This window comes from Camelus dromedarius, chromosome 11 (genome assembly GCF_036321535.1).
Source record: "Camelus dromedarius isolate mCamDro1 chromosome 11, mCamDro1.pat, whole genome shotgun sequence".
Classification (NCBI taxonomy): domain Eukaryota; kingdom Metazoa; phylum Chordata; class Mammalia; order Artiodactyla; family Camelidae; genus Camelus; species Camelus dromedarius.
Window position 1 is genome coordinate 50230395 of NC_087446.1, and position 18828 is coordinate 50249222.

Below are 18828 nucleotides of genomic sequence, written 5' to 3' on the forward strand. Positions count from 1 at the left end.
CCATGAAGCATATAAAGTCATTCACTTTTCCAGGCACATATTCTGCAAACTGGTTTATCTTCATGAATACCCCAGACAGTTCTGCTGATCAAAATTTGACATTTTTTGGATAGTGAGTTTGGCTTATTTAATGACAAATGTGAGAATTTGATTACCCCTGTTTTAACTTGCCTCCAGTAATGGAATGCTATTTGGTCATTAACAAATAGATTATAAATGAATATTTATTGGCATAGGAAAAGCATGAAAACACTTGGCTAAAGTTTTAAAAGCTATAAAATATTATTTACAGTATGATTCAATCTTTTAAATAACGTATCTACACACTTTGAAGACATTCATAACTGGAAATATTAGAAACTATCCGTACAGGAGTAAGAATACAGATGATTTTACGTCCTTCTTTGTGATTTTCCTAATTTATAAAATTCACTACAAATACCATGCATCATGTTTAAAATCTGTAGCATAAATTAAAACCTCCACATCCTAGAGGATCCATCCACTAGTATGTGAGAGCAGGACCCACACCACATCCTGAAGAGAAGCTTGGCCCTGCCCTTGGGAACCGCCCACTTCAGCCACTATAGCCAGATGCGGGTGCCTTCTGTTCAGGTGTATCTTTGCTGGGCTCCTCAATTTTTATAATAAAATGTCACTATTTCCTCCAACTCAATTGCTGTTGAAGTTCAATGCTTGACTCTCACTTAATTGCCAACAAAGAATAGCCGCAATTCGGATATTTATCAGAGAAGTCCAACTTGAATGCAGTATTATTCTTAAGAGCTACACTGAGGAAAGCAGTTTAGATGGACTGTTGTCTGAAGGACATGGTATTTTATCAGGGTTTCACATAGGAAGTGCTACTGGCATTTTGAGCAGTAAAACTTGGTTGTACGGAACTTTCGTGCACACTACGAAGGGCCTCAAAGACAGTATTACCTCAAACACCTTCACACCTAGATGCACAATACGGGTATCACTATAGGTTTGCGTTTTCAAGGTGCACTGTGGCCTGATACCACCTGCTGACATGAGGGCCTCTGAACTTGTTTCTCTAAAAGCACTCACAACATTTTGCCATAAAAAGTTATAGGAGAAATATGTCTGTGGTCTCAGAACCAAGACTAGTTGGGAATCACCTAACTGCAAGGAAGGGAGGGTACAGCTCAGTGGTAGAGTGCGTGCTTAGCGTGCACGAGGTCCTGGGTTCAATCCCCAGTACCTCCATTAAAATAAATAAATAAACCTAATTACCTGACCCCCCCCCCAAAATAATCATCTGACTGGGTTCCTATTTTTTTCTTTGCCCTGATTTGCATATTTCATTTTATATTTATCTTACTGTCCTTTAGATACCTCTAAAACCACCTAAATTTTTTTGTTAAAAAAAAAGCGGAGAATACGTAAGTATTCAGGAAATGATAAAACTTAAGAAATGGGAGCAAATAAGACTAAGGAGAGAAGGATAACTTCAGCAACAGTAACAGGAAGAAAAAACAATATAAGCCATAACACAAGGTCTGTGAGGGTGATAGGTTATAGAAATCACAGTGGACTGGTGAACACACCAGACTCAAGTCAGAATTACACTGAGGAAACAAGTCCGCCAGAGAAGGACAAATACTGTATGATTTCACTAATATGTGGTATCTGAAAAACAATAAATAAACATAACAAAACATAAATATAGTTTAGATACAGAGAACAAATAGATGGTGGCCAGAAGAGATGGGGTCTGGGGGAGGATAGAAATAGGTGAGGGAGATTAACAGGTACAAACTTCCAGTGACAAAATAAGTGAGTCACCAGTATGAAATGCACAGTGTGGGGAATATAGTCAATAACCATGTACTATCTCTGCTTGGTGACATCTTAACCAGACTTACTGTGGTGATCGTTTTGAAATGTATGGAAATAGCAAATCACTATGTTGTGCAGTAGGAACTAATATAGTGTTGTAGGTCCATTACACTTCAAACAAACTCATAGGGAAAAAAAAAATCAGATTTGTGGTTCCCAGAGGCAGGGGATGAGGGGAGGGGGGGTTGGCTGAAGGTAGTCAGTAAGTACAAACTTCCAGTTACACGATACATAAGTACAGGGGTGTAATGTACAATGTGATAAATATAATTAACACTGCTGTATCTTATACATAAGAGCTGTTAAGAGAGTAAATCCTAAGAGTTCTCATCACAAGGAGTATTGTTTTCCTATTTCTTTGATTTTGTATCTATATGAGATGATGGATGTTCACTAAACTTGTGAGCATCACTTCATGATGCATGCACGTCAAGTTTTTGTGCTGTACACCTTAAACTCACAGTGCTGCATGTCAAGCGCATCTGAGTAAAACTGGAAGGAAAGAAAAGAATCGGAAGAAGTGGGTTTGGGTGCTGACTCTGTCAGTAACTAGGTAAGTGATGCTGTGGAAAAACAGGCAGAAGAGAAGCTAGTAAAGAACCTCTCACAGACACTTCGAGAAGGCACAGCACAGATCACACTACCTGCGTTCAAACCCCACCTGCACTTACTCTTGGGGACCTTTAACAACCTAACCTCTCTAAGGCTTGTTTTTCTTATCTGTAAAATGGTAATGAAAATGATCTTGTCGTAGAATGAGATTTTTGCGGAATTTTTCCTATCGTATTATCAAGCACTTTATATGAATGTACAGGTGAGGAAGCTGAAGTTGGGAAGAGATAAGTAATTTGCACAAGGTCACAAAGCAGTAAGTCTCAGAGCTACGCCTGGAATGTGTGCAGTCCATCTCCAGATGTGCACGCTTAACCACTATCGAATATTGATGCTAAAATGAACTAATGCATGGAGTACACCGAGCACTGTGCCTGGCACACGGCGAGCCTTTAATAATTGCTGACTCATTAAGCAAATGAAAAGTCCCTTACAAGTCTAAATGATCTTTTAATATCATAGAAAACCTACCCTCTATCTCAAATATGGTTTTCATTTAGGTAAACGTCATCAAACTTGTAGGTGATACAAAAGAAGAATGAATAAGTAAAACAAGAAATTGCAGAATGAATATTAAATTCAACAAGAATAACTAGAAAGCATGGGAGCTGAGCTCAGAGATCTAGGTATAAATACACTCACCATGATGTTTGTTATTAAAGTTTAAAAAGGAAATGAGTTAAATATCCAAAAGCAAAAAGGTGATCAAACAAAATATGGCATATCTACACACACAAATTAAAAAACCTGGATTAAAATATGACAGAATTTCACCGTTAGTCTTCTTTTGGTGACATGATTTGTATGAGTGTTCCTATTTCTTTATGACCCTTAGTTTTCCAAATTTTCTACAATAGAAATATATTGCTATATTAATCTGAAAAAATAAATATTCTTTTTAATTGAAATAAGTCAGTATAAAGCCTTACATATCACTTTAACAAATCTATTTTATAAAAACAGTAAGAAAGGGTCTGACAGCAAATCTCCCTTCAAGGATCTATTTACCTGTAAAGGTCGGGGATTTCAGTGGTCCACATCCTTACTATGAGCTAGGTGCTAAATTTTTTTTCAAACTATTTTAATAAGTATCAGATGGAAAGTGCATAGATTACTAGAAGTCCATGTCGGTCAAGCATTTGTAGAATTAATAGATTCAACTCTAGGGACCAACAAAAACATTGACCATCTGGGATGCACACAGAAAGAGGGCAGCAGACCTAGTGACGTGCTGCTGATCAAGTCTTGAGAAGAGCAGATGGAGCACGCAGCTCTGGTCAGCCCAGAGGCAAGAGGACCAAGACAGACAGGAGGCTGCAGGAGACATCAAGTACGTGAGAGATGTCATCTGGGAGAAGGTTGGGTGAGTTCCATGTCCCTACAAATGAGTAGTGGGGAAAGTCACAGGGCAGAAGAATGGAGTGCCCAAAATACAGGGGAAATTTCCTAGTGAGCGGAAATAATCAGCAATAAATCAGGCTGCTCTGTAAAGGAACGATATTCCTTTACTGTGTGGGAATCATGTTGCCTGAAGACCAGTTAAGAAGGGCGGGGTCACAGTGCTGTCAGCAAGGAGCTCAACTGATTTCCGTCACCTGAAGACGAGGACCAGAAATACGCACGGGGAAAAGCCCTAACGAACCCTTGGAGATGGACCTCTCCCTTTCTTGCTCTGTCTTGAGGATCCTAAGCCAGTAACTGGATGAGTGTAGGATGGAACCCCCCTCTCAAACACAGGCCAAAACCTGGGAAGAAAGAAACCCCAGTGAGGGGCTTGAGAAGTTATGCCAACCCACTGGGGCTAAAGATGGAATTAGATGGGGTCTTAAATCCCTGAGAGTAACCCAGGTAGCATGTGATCAGGAACCCCGCTCTCCGTGTCAATTTGCTATATTTTGTTCTCCACTTATATTTGCTTCTGTTTGCCCTTTAGTGTTTAGCAAAGATTTGCCAAGTCCCAGGCAGCCCTGTCTCTGATAAGAGATCTCTGCCCTCACCTGAGCAGGACCATTAAATCCGCTATATATGTAAAGCACTATATTTATACATGTATAAACTCCTTGATCTTCACAACAACCTATGCGGGAGGTATTATTACTATCCTCATATTACAAGTAAGGAAATTGAGGCACAGAGAGGTTATGTGATTTGCCCAAGGTCCACAGACGGTCATGAAGTGGATATTTAAAATATGAACATGAAGGAACTTTCATGGTCAGAGTAGTGGCTAGTCTTTCAGGAAGGAATCACTTTAAGCTGTTTGATATTATTTGGTAGCAATTTATATATTTGCTAAGTGGCATGCAAGAATTTTTTCTCTCCTCCTTCCTCCTCACTACTCCCACCAGCTAGCCTAATCATGCTTCTGCATGTGCAAGGAGCTAGGAAATACTAGACAGCATTCTGATTCAACACGCATCCAAGAATCCAGCTGTAACTGCTGGTCTAAGAAGTGCACTGAAAAAGAATCTCTGTCCGTGATTAAAATGCTAAGACTTTAAACTTTAAGCTCAGGCAGTATCCTAAAGAAAGAGAGAATATGATATTTTTGTGGCTAACTGTTCACCAATTAAGAAGAAGTATGTTTGACTTTAACACTGAGGAAGACATCTCGGGAGGAATTTAGTCATTAATAAATGTGTTTTAGGAATGGTGACTTCTGTGTGCTCTTAGCAACATCAAAAGCTCCTTCTGCTTTTAGGCTGATCTCAATTACTTGTGTCTGTGGTTTTGCATAATGTAGCAAAATTCTTCTTGCTGTTTTAAACCAATCATGCATAGCTTGCTTTTGTTTACTCCTCTTTAATGTGTTGATTTAATCATAAATGATAAAAACACAGGGAACTCCAGCAGCCACACGTACCTGTGATCCAAGTGGTGAATGGAGAGAATCACTCCGGAATTTAAGTGGGTCTGTTTCAGGGTCACCAAAATAGTAAATTCATGTTTATTTCTCAGCTTCTGAAAAAACCGTTCGGCTGTAGCAGTGGATGCTTTTATACTTCTGGGAGTATCTGAAAAAAGAAGCATATAGTAAATAGACTAGAATTTGGCTTTATAAAGTATCTTCTCCATGCAACAGCTTTCAGAAAACATTATCGAGTAATTGCTGAAAAATACCAAGTTCCAGACTCCCCTGGTAAAAATCTTTCAAAAAGACTTTTTGTTACATATAATACAGGACAGTAAAGCACATGAATTACTGAGCCTGTGTTTCAAGGCTCTTATTTTCAAAAATGCCTTTGAGGCAAAGAATCAAAGAACCCTGTTTGAAGAAGTGAGCGTCCAAGTTTTCTCCTTACATGCTTCCTATATCCTAGACACCACAGCCTCACGGTCAGTGACACGGTGCCAACAAGGAACAAAAGAAGGTCCTTTGGAGAATAGTTCCTAAAAGACCACAATAGTGCGGTTTAGCTTTCCTGACACCTCCTGACAGAAAACTGGATGTAAATCTATGTGCCATCTTCCACACTGATATCTGTAGCCAGAAGGCTTGCTATAAATAGGTTTTTTAAAAGATCATTGAAATTAGTCACTCTCAGCCTTCTGTGCAATGGATGAAAAATTAAGATCAAATTATCTTACCCTATTTTGGAAAGAAATACATAGAATTTAATTCCCACGTCCCTCTCCCCAGGCTTAGAGAAAGCTCAGACAAGAGATTGAACTGGGAGAACAGAAGGTTTTGCGCCGCACTTTCTTCTGGTTTAGTCTTGCATTCCAACCTCTGGACCCAGAGGATGCGGAAGAGATAGCAAAGGATAGAACTGGATTTAGTGGACAGGAAAAACCTATCATTCAGGCCAGCTGCTAACACAGCCTAAGGCTCTCCTAATTCATCGAGTGTGCAAAGGATTGCTGGGAGACAGAAAAACAGTTTCTGTTGTTATCAAATCATCCCGTTCTTTTCCATGCTTTAGACTAGCTAGGCCAGATAAAGAGTTCTCAATGTGGAAAATACTGGCATTTGGAGGGAACAATCCTTCCAGTGGAAGACTGTCCCATGCACTGCAGAACACTGAGCCCACCTGGTCCTTGCCCAGTGAATGCCAGTGGCACCCGATCCAAGTCATCGTGATGACTCAAAGTTCTCCCACACATTTCCAAGCATTCCCTTGGGAACATTGCAGCAGAAATCAGGTCAAGAACCACAAGTGATGAAACAGAGATTACAGGATGAATCCAAAGTTCTCTGCCTTTCCAGTCCCACAAATTTATGGAATAAAATGTAATTGCCTGGTCTGTGTCTATCCCTGAGGATGCACAGACATGGAGAAGCCCTCAAGATACCCATAAAATAGAGGAAGGGACAAATAATCCCAATACAGGGAAAGAAATGATATACATGTAGGACAAAGTGTGGCTGGATTACAGAGGGAAAAGTAGCCAATACTGTCTGGAAGGAAGGATCTCATAAAACAGATGCATTTGATCAGGAGTCCAGCAGGTAAAGAAGAGAAGGGAAAGCTTTCCAGTCCTAGGAATAGCTTGCGAAAAAGCACAGATGTGTGAAAGGGCAGGACATGGCTGAAACAGCAAAGAGCAGACACTGGAGGATGGGGCTGGGTAGCAAAGCTGGACAATGCAGGCAGGACCTTGTGTGTCAATGTAATGGACGAGTTGTTTCTGTCACCATTATCAGTTTATTCTCTGAAAAAATAAGGAACAATATCTCTTATCTACCACGGAAAAACGATCCCTCCCCATTCTTAATCCATAACTTCCTCTATATGAGAAGGACCCTGACCAGTCAGAGCATCACCTACTCCCATCCACAGTAACTGATACAGGAGCAGGCACCCAGTCCAGGGCAATGAAGTCAGGCATTGGACATCTGTTCAAAGCTAAAAGAAAAAGAAACTCTCTCATTTCCAAAAAGAAACATCCTCAGCTGCACTCAACATACACAACTCAGAAGCATCACAATAATCTGCAATTTCTGCTACAGTAAATGTAGCAGTTTCTCCCCAGACTCCATTAGAGTGAAGACAGACTGTGGAGACAGGCCAGACAATTCCTCCAGGCTCCAAAACCTTCCGCTTCCTCAAGCAGGCAAACAGAATGTGATTCTGTGCAAATAATTTATCTGGTATTAACTTTTCATCCACTCCAATGTATATACAAGTGACTCATTCACAAACTTCATTACTTCGTTTTAATTTGATAGATAAAAGAAAATTAAAATTAAATTATAAATATTTATTATGCTCCCTCCCCTGCCCCTTTCCAGGCAGGTGGAGTTTGAACAGCATCCTTTGTTTGGCTGAGCTGGGTGACAGGGATGCAAATGAGAGAAATAGAGGAAGGACCACATTGAATAGAGAAGTGATGATCAGAGTCACAGAGAGATGCGAAGGTGTGGCCCAGGGAGCTTAAGCCCTTAGAATGAAAGAAAAGGAATTTAGAAATGGTGGCAACTGCCTGACAAGGTAGAACTTTAGAAAAGAGATGCTTACAGAGGATTTTTAGGAAGCTTTGTCATTTGGTATGCAAAGGACACCGTCACTAAATCTCTCTATTATTCTCCATTGATTCTGGAGCCAGATTTGTGGGAAGAGTTGAGAGATACTATTATTTTTGTGGGGTTTTGTTTGTTTTGTTTTGTTCTGTTTTCAGATGAAATGACATGTGAAGACTGACCTTACGAAGAAAAGAAGAAGGATCTAAAAAAATGGATTACATTTGAGTATCGTTGGTAAAAATGTAAGTCATCATGATTGAAAACATGATGAAGGTATGTGTAGTTGAAGGGAAACCATTTTTTAAACTGGGCAGCCTGCATTTTGGAAAACTTTCTCTGGTAGCCATGTCGGAGTTTATTTGAAGAGAGAAAAGAGTGGAACACAGAGAAAACTCTTGAGAAACTTTGGCAATTCAGGTTGAATTGAATTCACTGAATTTTTTGGTTTTTCCCACATTTTAAACATCACATTTTGACATCCCTAAATGCCCTTCCCCAAATCAAACTGACCTTGTGGGCTTTCAGCAGTGATGGGGGTACAGTGCTCCTGCTCCTCACACTGACTGCCAGGCACTTTGATTCATGAAGCACCGAGTGAATCTGGATCTCTGCACTGAGATGCTTAAGGAGACCCGCAGGATGGAACCATCCTCCATCCCACCAGGGTGGTAAGTGGGGTCCTACAAGGTCTCCATCCAGATTAGACTGAAGCTATTCACTCATGCAGGGACACAGTTCAGGACACGATCTCTTGTCCGGTCTAACCTCTCCCCCAAGACCATTACCTTCCTATTTTGCTCCCACTATGGGGGTTAAGGTGACTTGCAGGAAGGAGGAACCCTCCAGCACAACCCTGGTCAACAGAAGCCCCATTCAGCTAATGCTGTAGAGATGGGGGAAAAAGATATTCTTTTTTTCCATCCCTAATTAACCAAGTTCACTGCACAGAGGTTTAAAAACTGAGGCTTGCAAGAATCTGGCATCCCCAGCCCAGGGGCCCAGGACACAGGTGAAGATAAGTTACCCGAATGTGACAGACAGAGCACCTACAGGAAGTGTAAGTCATGACTGCACCATAATTTTCAGCTTTCTGTCCACAGAACACCATCTCCCACCAACCCTAATATATTGTTCCCTTTAAAAACATGTTTTTCAAGAATTCATTAAGACTGAGTCTGGGAAGGACTTGATGCAGGCCTGAACTCTGGGAGTAGCTCAGAAAAAATGAGGAGGAGAATTCAAAAGATTTTTAGAAAGCAGAATTTGGTCACTGATAAAACACCTGCAAAAGGCAACAGAAAGGGAGAAAACCGAATCCAAAGTTTCTAGCTTGAGAGAAAAAATGAAAGAAAGGCAGTGGGAGCACAGTGGTACCCAGATGGGATTTCAGTTTAGAAATGGTCGTTCTGAGGTCATTTCTGAGGACGTGCATGTGGAAGTCCAGTAGGAGGCAGGACTACAGAATCTGACCTCAAGAGAGAGGTCACAGTTGGCCATATGGATGCAGAGGTCATCGGAATATGGCACCTAAAGCCATAGGAGGGCTTGGGCAAATCATGGAATCACAGGAGCGAGAGGAGGATAAAAGGATGGACCATAAAGACACTACATTTGCAGCACAGCAGGGAAAACACATATAACTCTATACATGTACTATACATAACGCTGCACATCTGGTACCATGAAACACTTGTCCTTCAAAAATGTGTAAATAATATATTTTCCCCTTTGAACCCACATTCCATTTTATTCTCACAAAGCTTGACAAGGGCAACGATTACTACTGCCTTTTTCAATGTGAAAAGCAAGTCAAAGAACAATCCTGTGATTCACCCAAAGGCACCCGGCATGCTAGATGTGTAATGCGGATGATAATTTCTGGTTCAGCATTCCTTCCACTAAATTGCACTGCCTCCTGAACGTGGCACCCTTATCTGTGCTCAATTGCCACTCACAAACAGAGGCAAATTCGAGAGTACCAACACAGAAAATAATCCAGAAAAACAGTGATTATATAAGATAATATTTTTAGTTTCTTAAGTGACTCGCTTAGCAGTGATTTTAAAGAAAGGTCACCTTCTCCATTTGCATTTCTGCTTCCCAGTTTGTAAAGTTAGCATTCCTGCCTTTGCTTTTCATCTCAAGGATTATATAATGTTGGGGGAGACTTCTGTGGTTCTGTGCATTATTACTAGAAAACAGCTCTAGTCCTCACCAGAAAATCAAGTCAAAGAAATCACCATGTGAGACTTAATTTTACTTGATTTTTGTTATCATTTCCATTTTCAAGATTTATAATTAAGTTCAGTTATTTATTGAGCAATTTTTGAGCAAGATCTGCTGTTAGGAACACATAAAAAAATTAAGTGTGGTGGTTATGAGAACCAACTCTGAGCCCAGAATAATGTGGCTCCAATGCCAGCTATGCAGATGACGAGCTGCACTCCGCATTAACAACACCATGTGGTGGCTTTTAGGAGTAGGATACATTATTATTAATCTTACAAGCAATGAGACTGTAGAACCCACTAAAAAAATCAGAAGCCATAAGACCCTTGTGGCAACTTTCTGAGCTTACTTTCATCCTAAGCAACCCAGGTTCAGCCACAAAGTATCAGTTTCCACTGATGACAACTGACATAAAAGTTTCTAGCAATCAAATTATTCTGAAGATCAAATCCTGCCTGCCACGCTCTAGTTTCTAGAGAACTGTGAATGATCATTCTTTTATGGACAAAAATCCAAGTCAACTGACTTTCTTGTCAAAGAAGGGCTGGGAAGATCATCTGAACTGCCTCTTCAGAGAAAAACAGGCTGAGAAAAGGGGTCTTTCAATGTTACTCCGAAGCCTTACAGAAAACTTACCAGCACGCGCATGCTGTATTGTCTTTTTAATTCGAGAACTGCTCAAGTTTAAAACAAAACTTTGTTTCAGTGTTTTCCGTTTTTATTGTGTGCAGAGCCTAAAATTCCCACTAAGAAAACAAGTGGTGTTTTAAAGCAGTGATTAATAAATAATGGAGCCGCTCAGGAGCAATTACATCAAAATACTCATTTTCAGTCATGGGACTACCGGGATGGAGTGATGAGTTCCTATGTGGCTGCAGTAACAATTTCTAGGGATTTAAACACTGTGCCATGAACTCCCCACATACACAGTTTAGGGGAGAAAGGAAAGTGAGTGAGGGTGAGATGGAGAGAGAGACTGGTTCCGTTCTAAACTAGGCTATCGCTTAATGCCAGTATATACGTGGTAGCAAATATGGATGCTTACTGAAAAAGAGTCAGAGTGGAGCTTTTTAAGTATCTTTAGTGCATTAGTAGTAAAAGTAAAGGGATTTGGGTAATTAGTGCATTAGTAAAAGGGATTTGTCCATCTTCCAATAACAAAGAAATCGGTAAGAATTCTTTTCTTCTTTTGCACTTAAACTGCATCACTGCAACTGCCACCATGAATCAAATGTGCCTCTGTCCCCTGACAGGTTTCTGTCCCGCCGGTGGTGTGTAGAAACCTAAATTGATTTCCCGCCACATAACCAGACTAATAAAAATACCATGTGCAAATTCAATTATAAAAACAGTCTAACCTCAGGCTGACTTAGAATGTTCCAAAACTCACCAGATTACCTTCCTCCCCACCCCAGTCTCTATGAAAGGTTGTTGTCTTCTAAATTCAGGTTAGAAATATATGAAGTTAGAACCACTATTACAGTTGGCGTCCACTGCTCTTACCCTCCCTTCACTATATCCACGCCTTTAGAGCACAAACTTTAAAGGCAAAATAATGACAATTTTAAAAGCCATTCAAATTTGATTAACACCACGTATACAGTTTGCCAAGTCCTTCAACATAAACAATCTCATTTCAGCTTCACAGTAACTTTAAATAAATGGGACTATCAGCTCCACAGTAATAGAAATTACAGATGAGGAGAAAGAGACACAGAGGAACCAAGACACTGGAGATTATCCCCATAAGTGGCTCAAAATCAAAGCTGATTTCTGTCAACTTACTCTATCAGGAACTTGTTGGTTCAAAACTTCGGGAGCTTCCTGAGTGCAATCTGAAACTGGCCCCATACACCGCGCGCAAGGCGAGACAGCAGGAAGAGGCAGACCACTCCAGGTTGGTAGGTGGCCAGTTTAGCAAGCAAGAGAATTTATATCCTGGGCTTATCTTGGGCGGCTACAAGTCGAGTAGATCTCCAGACCCGCCCACCAGAACTTTATAAGTTTACAAAGAGGCCTTCCTTCACTAGGTTCAGTCACATATGCCATCCAGACGGTCTGAACAACACATTGTTCTCTCAGGCTGTGTCTTTGGAAAGGGCTCCCACTGTGGGAACGGTGGAACATACATTTCAAGGATGGGAGGGGCCAGGAGCCTCCAATTACCCGGGTCCAGCTCCTGGGTCAACTGGTGGTCACGTCCTCTCTATGACCTCCTCCAACAGACCGACCAAAGGCACATATGAGAGGATGTAGGAGTGAACCTACCAAGTTCAAGTGTCACAGCCAGAATCCCCACCCAGGCCTCCTATTATGACAGGAACACGACAGGAGCACACTCTGGAGAGGAGACAAACCCTCATTTTAAGTTAGCTTTCATAAAAAATATATTCTGAAGACAAATAAATACATTTTTCTTGATCTTTGGGTCCATTTAGATTTTTCAAATCTGCATAACAATTCATATCATATAATCTCTCAGCTGACACTCAAAACTACTGAGATGTAAACCGCAGTAAATTTTAAAACCAAAAGCTTTTTAAAAAGATAATTCTCACAACATTGTAAAATGATTATAACTCAATAAAAAATGTTTAAAAAATAAATAATAAATAAATAAATAAAAAGATAATTTTCAAGTAATTCTCCTTAAAAAGTTATTGGGCAAAATGTATGAGTAATCTGCAACTTTTTCATCAACAAATTCACATCTAATGACGCCACATCCTCACAGTTTAGACATCTATTATACCCGTTACATTAGGAGGTCCGGGGAGTGCAAGGTCATACTCCTAGGAAACCAACTTGGAAATATCCCTTTGTTAAACCCCAAAACAATTTCAAAAGTGTCTTTCAAATCTGCAATTAATTATAATTTGACTCAATGCATAATAAACACTTGTAGCTTCATGTATTATTTACAAAAATGTTTGTTGGCTTAATGTTGTGAATACCTAACCGCATAAAAATACACATACATACATGAATATGATCAGAGACATAAGCATTCATGAATGAATCAAAGAAACAAAAACAAATAGTAGTTCTACTCCTGGATTTAGTAAAAAAGTCATTTACGACTCAAAATGTTGGAATTCTCATTAATAAAGTATAACAAAATGTAGTCAGGATGTAGGGGGCTACAAATAATAAACACCTCTATGCTGTGAAGCTTAAAATTAAAGTGTTTTTATCCGTAACAGACATAATACAAGATATTAAGATTATTCCATTCTGTTGTTTTGCTCTCTGGCTAACAAGTGACTTTCTGAGGATAATTGGCTTCCGAGGTACATTCTCCTTCAGACAGAGCAGTACTGGTCAACCAGTCTAAGTATTCTGGTTTCGTTCACTGTTATAATCTGCACTGCAGATTAAAATTAAAATTGGCACCTGAGTTTACAATCCGATTAGTGCTTTTGGCTAGTGGTTAGCAGTCCCTCAGAACCTCACCAGTGAAGTTACCAGCTGCTTTGTTACCAGCAAAATTAAGGAGGTAAACGAGCCGAAACAGCATTCCTCTTTAATCATCTCTTTTCCCAACTGCAATACTGCTCGAGAATAAGATCAAGTAGGCAGAAATACTAAGCAAATAAAAGGGAATATGATGATTGATGACAATGACGATGATGATGATGCTAATGGCGACGTCATTCACAGCTTTAAGAGACTGGCTGCATTCCTGCTGCTCCTGCCTCCTTACCTATGGAGAGCAGCCTCAACAAAATCATTTGAACGTATGTCGCAGATTTAAGAATCAGTCATTTGCTAGACCTTTATTTAAAGCGGCTCAAAATATTACATCTGACTCTACCCAAACTGAATGCATACAATGCGTTATCTAATATCCTGAGCCAATGTCTTAAATACATAAGGAAAATTAAATTCATGGACTGTCGTAATTTACAAAACACGCTTCTGCCTTGACTAAAACCACAGAAAACCTGAATAAATGGATCGTTTGAATTTCTTTTATAATAAAAAAAGAAGAAAGGAAAAAAAATTGAGTTTTCACTGGTCTTACCCTTAACAGTAGATGAAAAGGCTCAGCTGTACCTTCCTATACTGATACAGTTATGATGGGTGAGGTTTTGCTTAAATTAACAAATTACTTACCTTAATAGTTAAGTGTACAAATTAATCAATTAGGTAATTTTTCTCTTTTGTAAATTATTCTATATATAGTACCTAGCTATGTCTTAACTAAACGTATAATTACTCTTTGTAAAATGTTCATCTATTAAGAGAGTAACTAGAAATTCAAAAGAAATATATATATAAATTAAATTTTTAGGTAAAAAGTGAATCATAAGTCATTCATTTATTTTCTTTGAGGTCTGATCAAATACTCATACAGTCCCTGAAATGGATAAGAGAGAAAAATATATATGTACATTCAAAAAGCTGGTTATCTTTTTATCCACATGTTTGCCACTGTTTGGCTTGGCTTTGTAGATTTATTAGTGTTAAAAGAAGGAAGAAAATATACAGGATCAAGGTGAGACTTTTATTATATGTCTTCAATATTTCATTGTACCTATTAATTGATAAGAATAGGAATAGGGATCTATAAGGTAGTTTTACATCTATAAAATGTGAAGGTTATAAATTGTGCAACCTCAGATTGCACAAGCAGATTCTAACAGACTCTTTGCTGAATAGCCAAAGAGACAGTACTGGTGCCCCATCCATTATGCAGAGCTGAAGTGCTGAAGTACACAATTTCATCTCCTACCTAAGAGGCCAATTTGACCTGAGACATCAATTTTTGGAGTTGCTTCTGCTTTTATCCTTCTTTAATTACAATAATCAAATTATTTTAGAATAACAAGACACCAAAGTATCAGTTATTGTGATTTATCACCCTATCAAAATTGTGCTTTTTTTAAAAACAATTATTATTTTCACTGCAAGAAAGAAAGCAGCATTATAAAGAACCAAAGGACATGGGACTCAGTAAAATCAGTTTCTCAATCCAGAGTCTGAGACATCAGGCCTAAATCAACCCCTGCCCTTGTTCCCCAGACCGCAGCCCTGTCTCCCCTCCGTTTCGGAGCCAGTTATGATAATGATGCCAGAAAATCAGAAGTGAGGCCCGGAACTGAGTCTTCCTGCTCAAAGAGTCAACAACAATGAAAAAATAAATCTGAGGATTTGTTCTGTCTCTAAAATGAATCATCTCCCAGCCCTGCTATGTTGGCCCAGCCTACAAAGCTGTTCCCCAGCCTAGAACTCGAAACTGTGCCCTGCACACCCATCTGCTTGGTGGGACCTCTGATGTCAGGAATGGATGAATCCTGCTAAAAAGCGTCAGAATGCTAGATCCATCAACTGACGCCTGCCTGAGTTTGAACTGTGTGGGGCTCCTGGACTCGCCCATTTAGCAAGCTGGATACCACCCCCAATTCCCACTCATGCCAATGCTCTCCCCCACCACCCCATCTTACCACTCTCTTGGAGTCCTTCCTACTCCTCTGAGTTTTTCTAAATTAAATTCGTTATTTAAGTGCTGATACCACCCCTGGATAAAGCACAGCAGACTCACTTACTGTCTAAGCTTATCTCTGGACTTCACCTTACTAAAAGCTATACAAACTCCACTCCCAGGAGCCTAACATCTAACCCTACCAGGCTTACGTCCTTCCCATTTCAAGACGTGGATGTCTCCGGTAATGCCCAATCCTGGGCTAAGGTATTGCCTCCAGTTTCCTGCTCACTTTGATTAATTCAACAAATATACACTGAACACTAGCTCTGTGCTGAGCAATGAAGATCAGGAGTAATTCAATACGACTGTCTACTGTGGCAGAGACTGCTGGTCGTCCTCCAGCAGCAGTAATTACCTTCTCTTTTAGTAATAAACTCCCTGCTTTCATCTGGGCACGTGGCCGTCCAGCTAGAAACTTCATCCCAGCTAAAGTGACCAGGTGACTGAAGCTCTGGCTAACAGGATGTAAGTAGAAGCAACATGTACTGCAGTCAAATTTTTATTATTAAAAACGAAACCAATAAATGAACTACATGTCAATAAAAAAATTCCTATTTCTTAAGAAAAATTAAAAAACAAAATAAATTTTAAAAAATTAAAAAATTAAAAATAAAAAGGAAACTGATGGCTCTCCAACTCTGCTTTCTCTCAGACTGGACTCAGGATTTTGTGGCAGTAAGTCAAGTTCTTCAGTGAGGACAAGGGTGCCGTGGTGCCTTAGACTATGCCACGTGGACGAGCTACCCATCAGCCTTGGAACCACTTGCTTGCCTCTAGACTGTTCAGTGAGAGAGAAATAAACTTCTTTCTTAATTAAATACTGCACTTTGGGTCTCTTCGTTACAGGAGCTCATCCCATCCCCTAAGTAATACATCTCTCCAAGTCCCCTGACTCATGCAGATGGTCCATGAGGTGTCATTCTTTAAAACAAGGATCAGTAGGTGTGAGGTGGTATCCCCTTTTGGTTTTGATTTGCATTTCCCTGATGATTAGTGATGTTGAGCACCTTTCCATGTGCCTGTTGGCCATTTCTATGTCTTCTTTCAAAAAATGTCTATTCAGGTCCTCTGCCTATTTTTAATCGTGTTGTTTGTGTTTTGACATTCATTGAGTTGTATGAGTTCTTTATTTTGGATATCAACCCTTTATCGAATATATTGTTTGCAAATAAACATTTTCCCATTCAGTAGGTTGCCTTTTCATTTTGTTGATGGTTTCTTTTGCTGTGCAAAAGCTTTTTAGTTTGATATGGTCCCACCTCACATCTGTCAGAATGGCTATTATCAAAAAAAAGGGAAACTTGTTGGCAAGGATGTGAAGAAAAGGGAGCCCTAATGCACTGTCAGCAGGAATAGAAATTGGGGCAGCCACTATGGAAAACAGAATGGAGGTTCCTCCCAAAATTCAAAACAGAACTACCATACAGTCCAGCAATTCTACTTCCGGGTATTTAGCCAAAGAAAACAAAAACACTAATTCAAAAAGCTGTATGTATCCCTATGTTCATTGCAGCACTATTTACAATGGCCAAGATATGGAAGCAACCTAAGTGTCCACTGACAGATAAATGGATAAAGAAGATGTGGTACACACACACACACACACACACACACACACACACACACACACACACAGTGGAATATTACTGAGCCATAAAGAGAGTGAAATCTTGTCATTTGCAGCAATATGGATAGCCATGGAAAGTATTATATTAAATGGAATAAGTCAGACACAGAAAAACAAACACCATATGATTTCACTTACATGTGAAATCTAAAAAACAAAGTGAAGAGTTCTAAACAAAACAGGATCATAGATACAGAGAATAAACTGACAGTTGCCAGGGTGTAGGGCAATGGACAAAATGGGTGAAGCGGATTAAGAGGAACACACTTCCAGCTATAAAATAAATAAGTCACAGGGATGCAAAGTACACATGGGAAATCTAGTCAATAATATAACAACTCCATTTGGTGCCCGATGGCAACTGGTCGTACAGTGGTGATCATTTAATACTGTATACAAATATCAAATCACTATGCCATACACCTGAAACAAACATAATATTGCTAGAATTCAAATATAATATTAATTATAATTCAATTAAAAAATAAAATGAATATAACAAGTATCAGGAAAATGTTCTGTATATGGCCAGACAGTATTTATTTTAGGCTCTGCAGGCCACATACATCTCTGTTGCATACTCTTTTATATTTATGTTTATTTCTTTACAATCATTTAAAAATGTAAAAACCATTTTTAGCTCAAAGGGTCATACAAAAATAGGCCCCAAATCTGCTCTGCAGGGCCATAGTTTACTGACCCCTGGTAGCAACAAACAATTTTCCCTAAATTAAGAGTAATTATTTTATAACTTTAGGTATGTTTATGTCTAGAAAGGAAGACCGAAACAATGTGATGATGTGCTTAGTTTGAACAAGCCTAGATGCTACAGAATCAGAAAAGAGGCAAATAGTTCCTGTTTTATCACTGCTGTTGACACGTACATTGAGGGGCATATCCTATCATCTCTCATTCTATGATGGGCTTTCCAAGTACAGGGATCAATTTGGTAATTCCCCTTCTTGGCACAATCCATGTAGAAAACAGTGAGTGTGGCCAATTGTCTTGTTCATTGATGACTTCATCACCTACTTCTATGCCTTTTCATAACAGTACCTTGTTCTTTGCTCAGATAACTCAGTAAAGGGTTACAGATTTATTTTGCCTTCAAATATTCCTTTGCATTACCACCCAGTTTAATATTTATGAGTTAAAAGGTAGAATAGATGAAAACTCCAATGAACAAAACTAGAATACATACAAAAAAATTTTACGACAGTGTTTATATTGTTATATGTTAAGACCAAAGACTCTCTCCTTTCCCCATGGAATGAGCTAGCAAGTCTGCAAGGGGGATTCTAGATTTATGAAAAGAACTTATCCCTTTGTAACACTCTGAGGTGAGGATGTTCCCAGAAAAATGAATAATCAGTTAATAACAGGCTCAAAACTTTCCCCTCAGATGATTACAGTGTAGGTTGAGTAGTTTCTTAGAAATGTTACAAATTTCTAGAATGTCAGAGAAAATCATTTCTAATTGAATGGCCAAAAAACAAATGAAAACATTGCACTCATCTTGTCTCAGCTCCCCCATCAGTTCTGGGG

The 18828-nt window shown here is 39.3% G+C and overlaps 1 protein-coding gene across 4 annotated transcripts in view; it reads right to left on the reverse strand.

Annotated features, from left to right (window-relative positions):
* Positions 1–18828, reverse strand: part of NELL2 (neural EGFL like 2) — a 288111-nt gene that overhangs the window by 232320 nt on the left and 36963 nt on the right. For all 4 annotated transcript variants that reach the window (XM_064491793.1, XM_031462719.2, XM_064491792.1 and 1 more), the window contains exon 4: positions 5339–5489. In XM_064491793.1, the coding sequence (XP_064347863.1) occupies positions 5339–5489 (151 nt within the window). The remainder of the gene's footprint in view (positions 1–5338; positions 5490–18828) is intronic.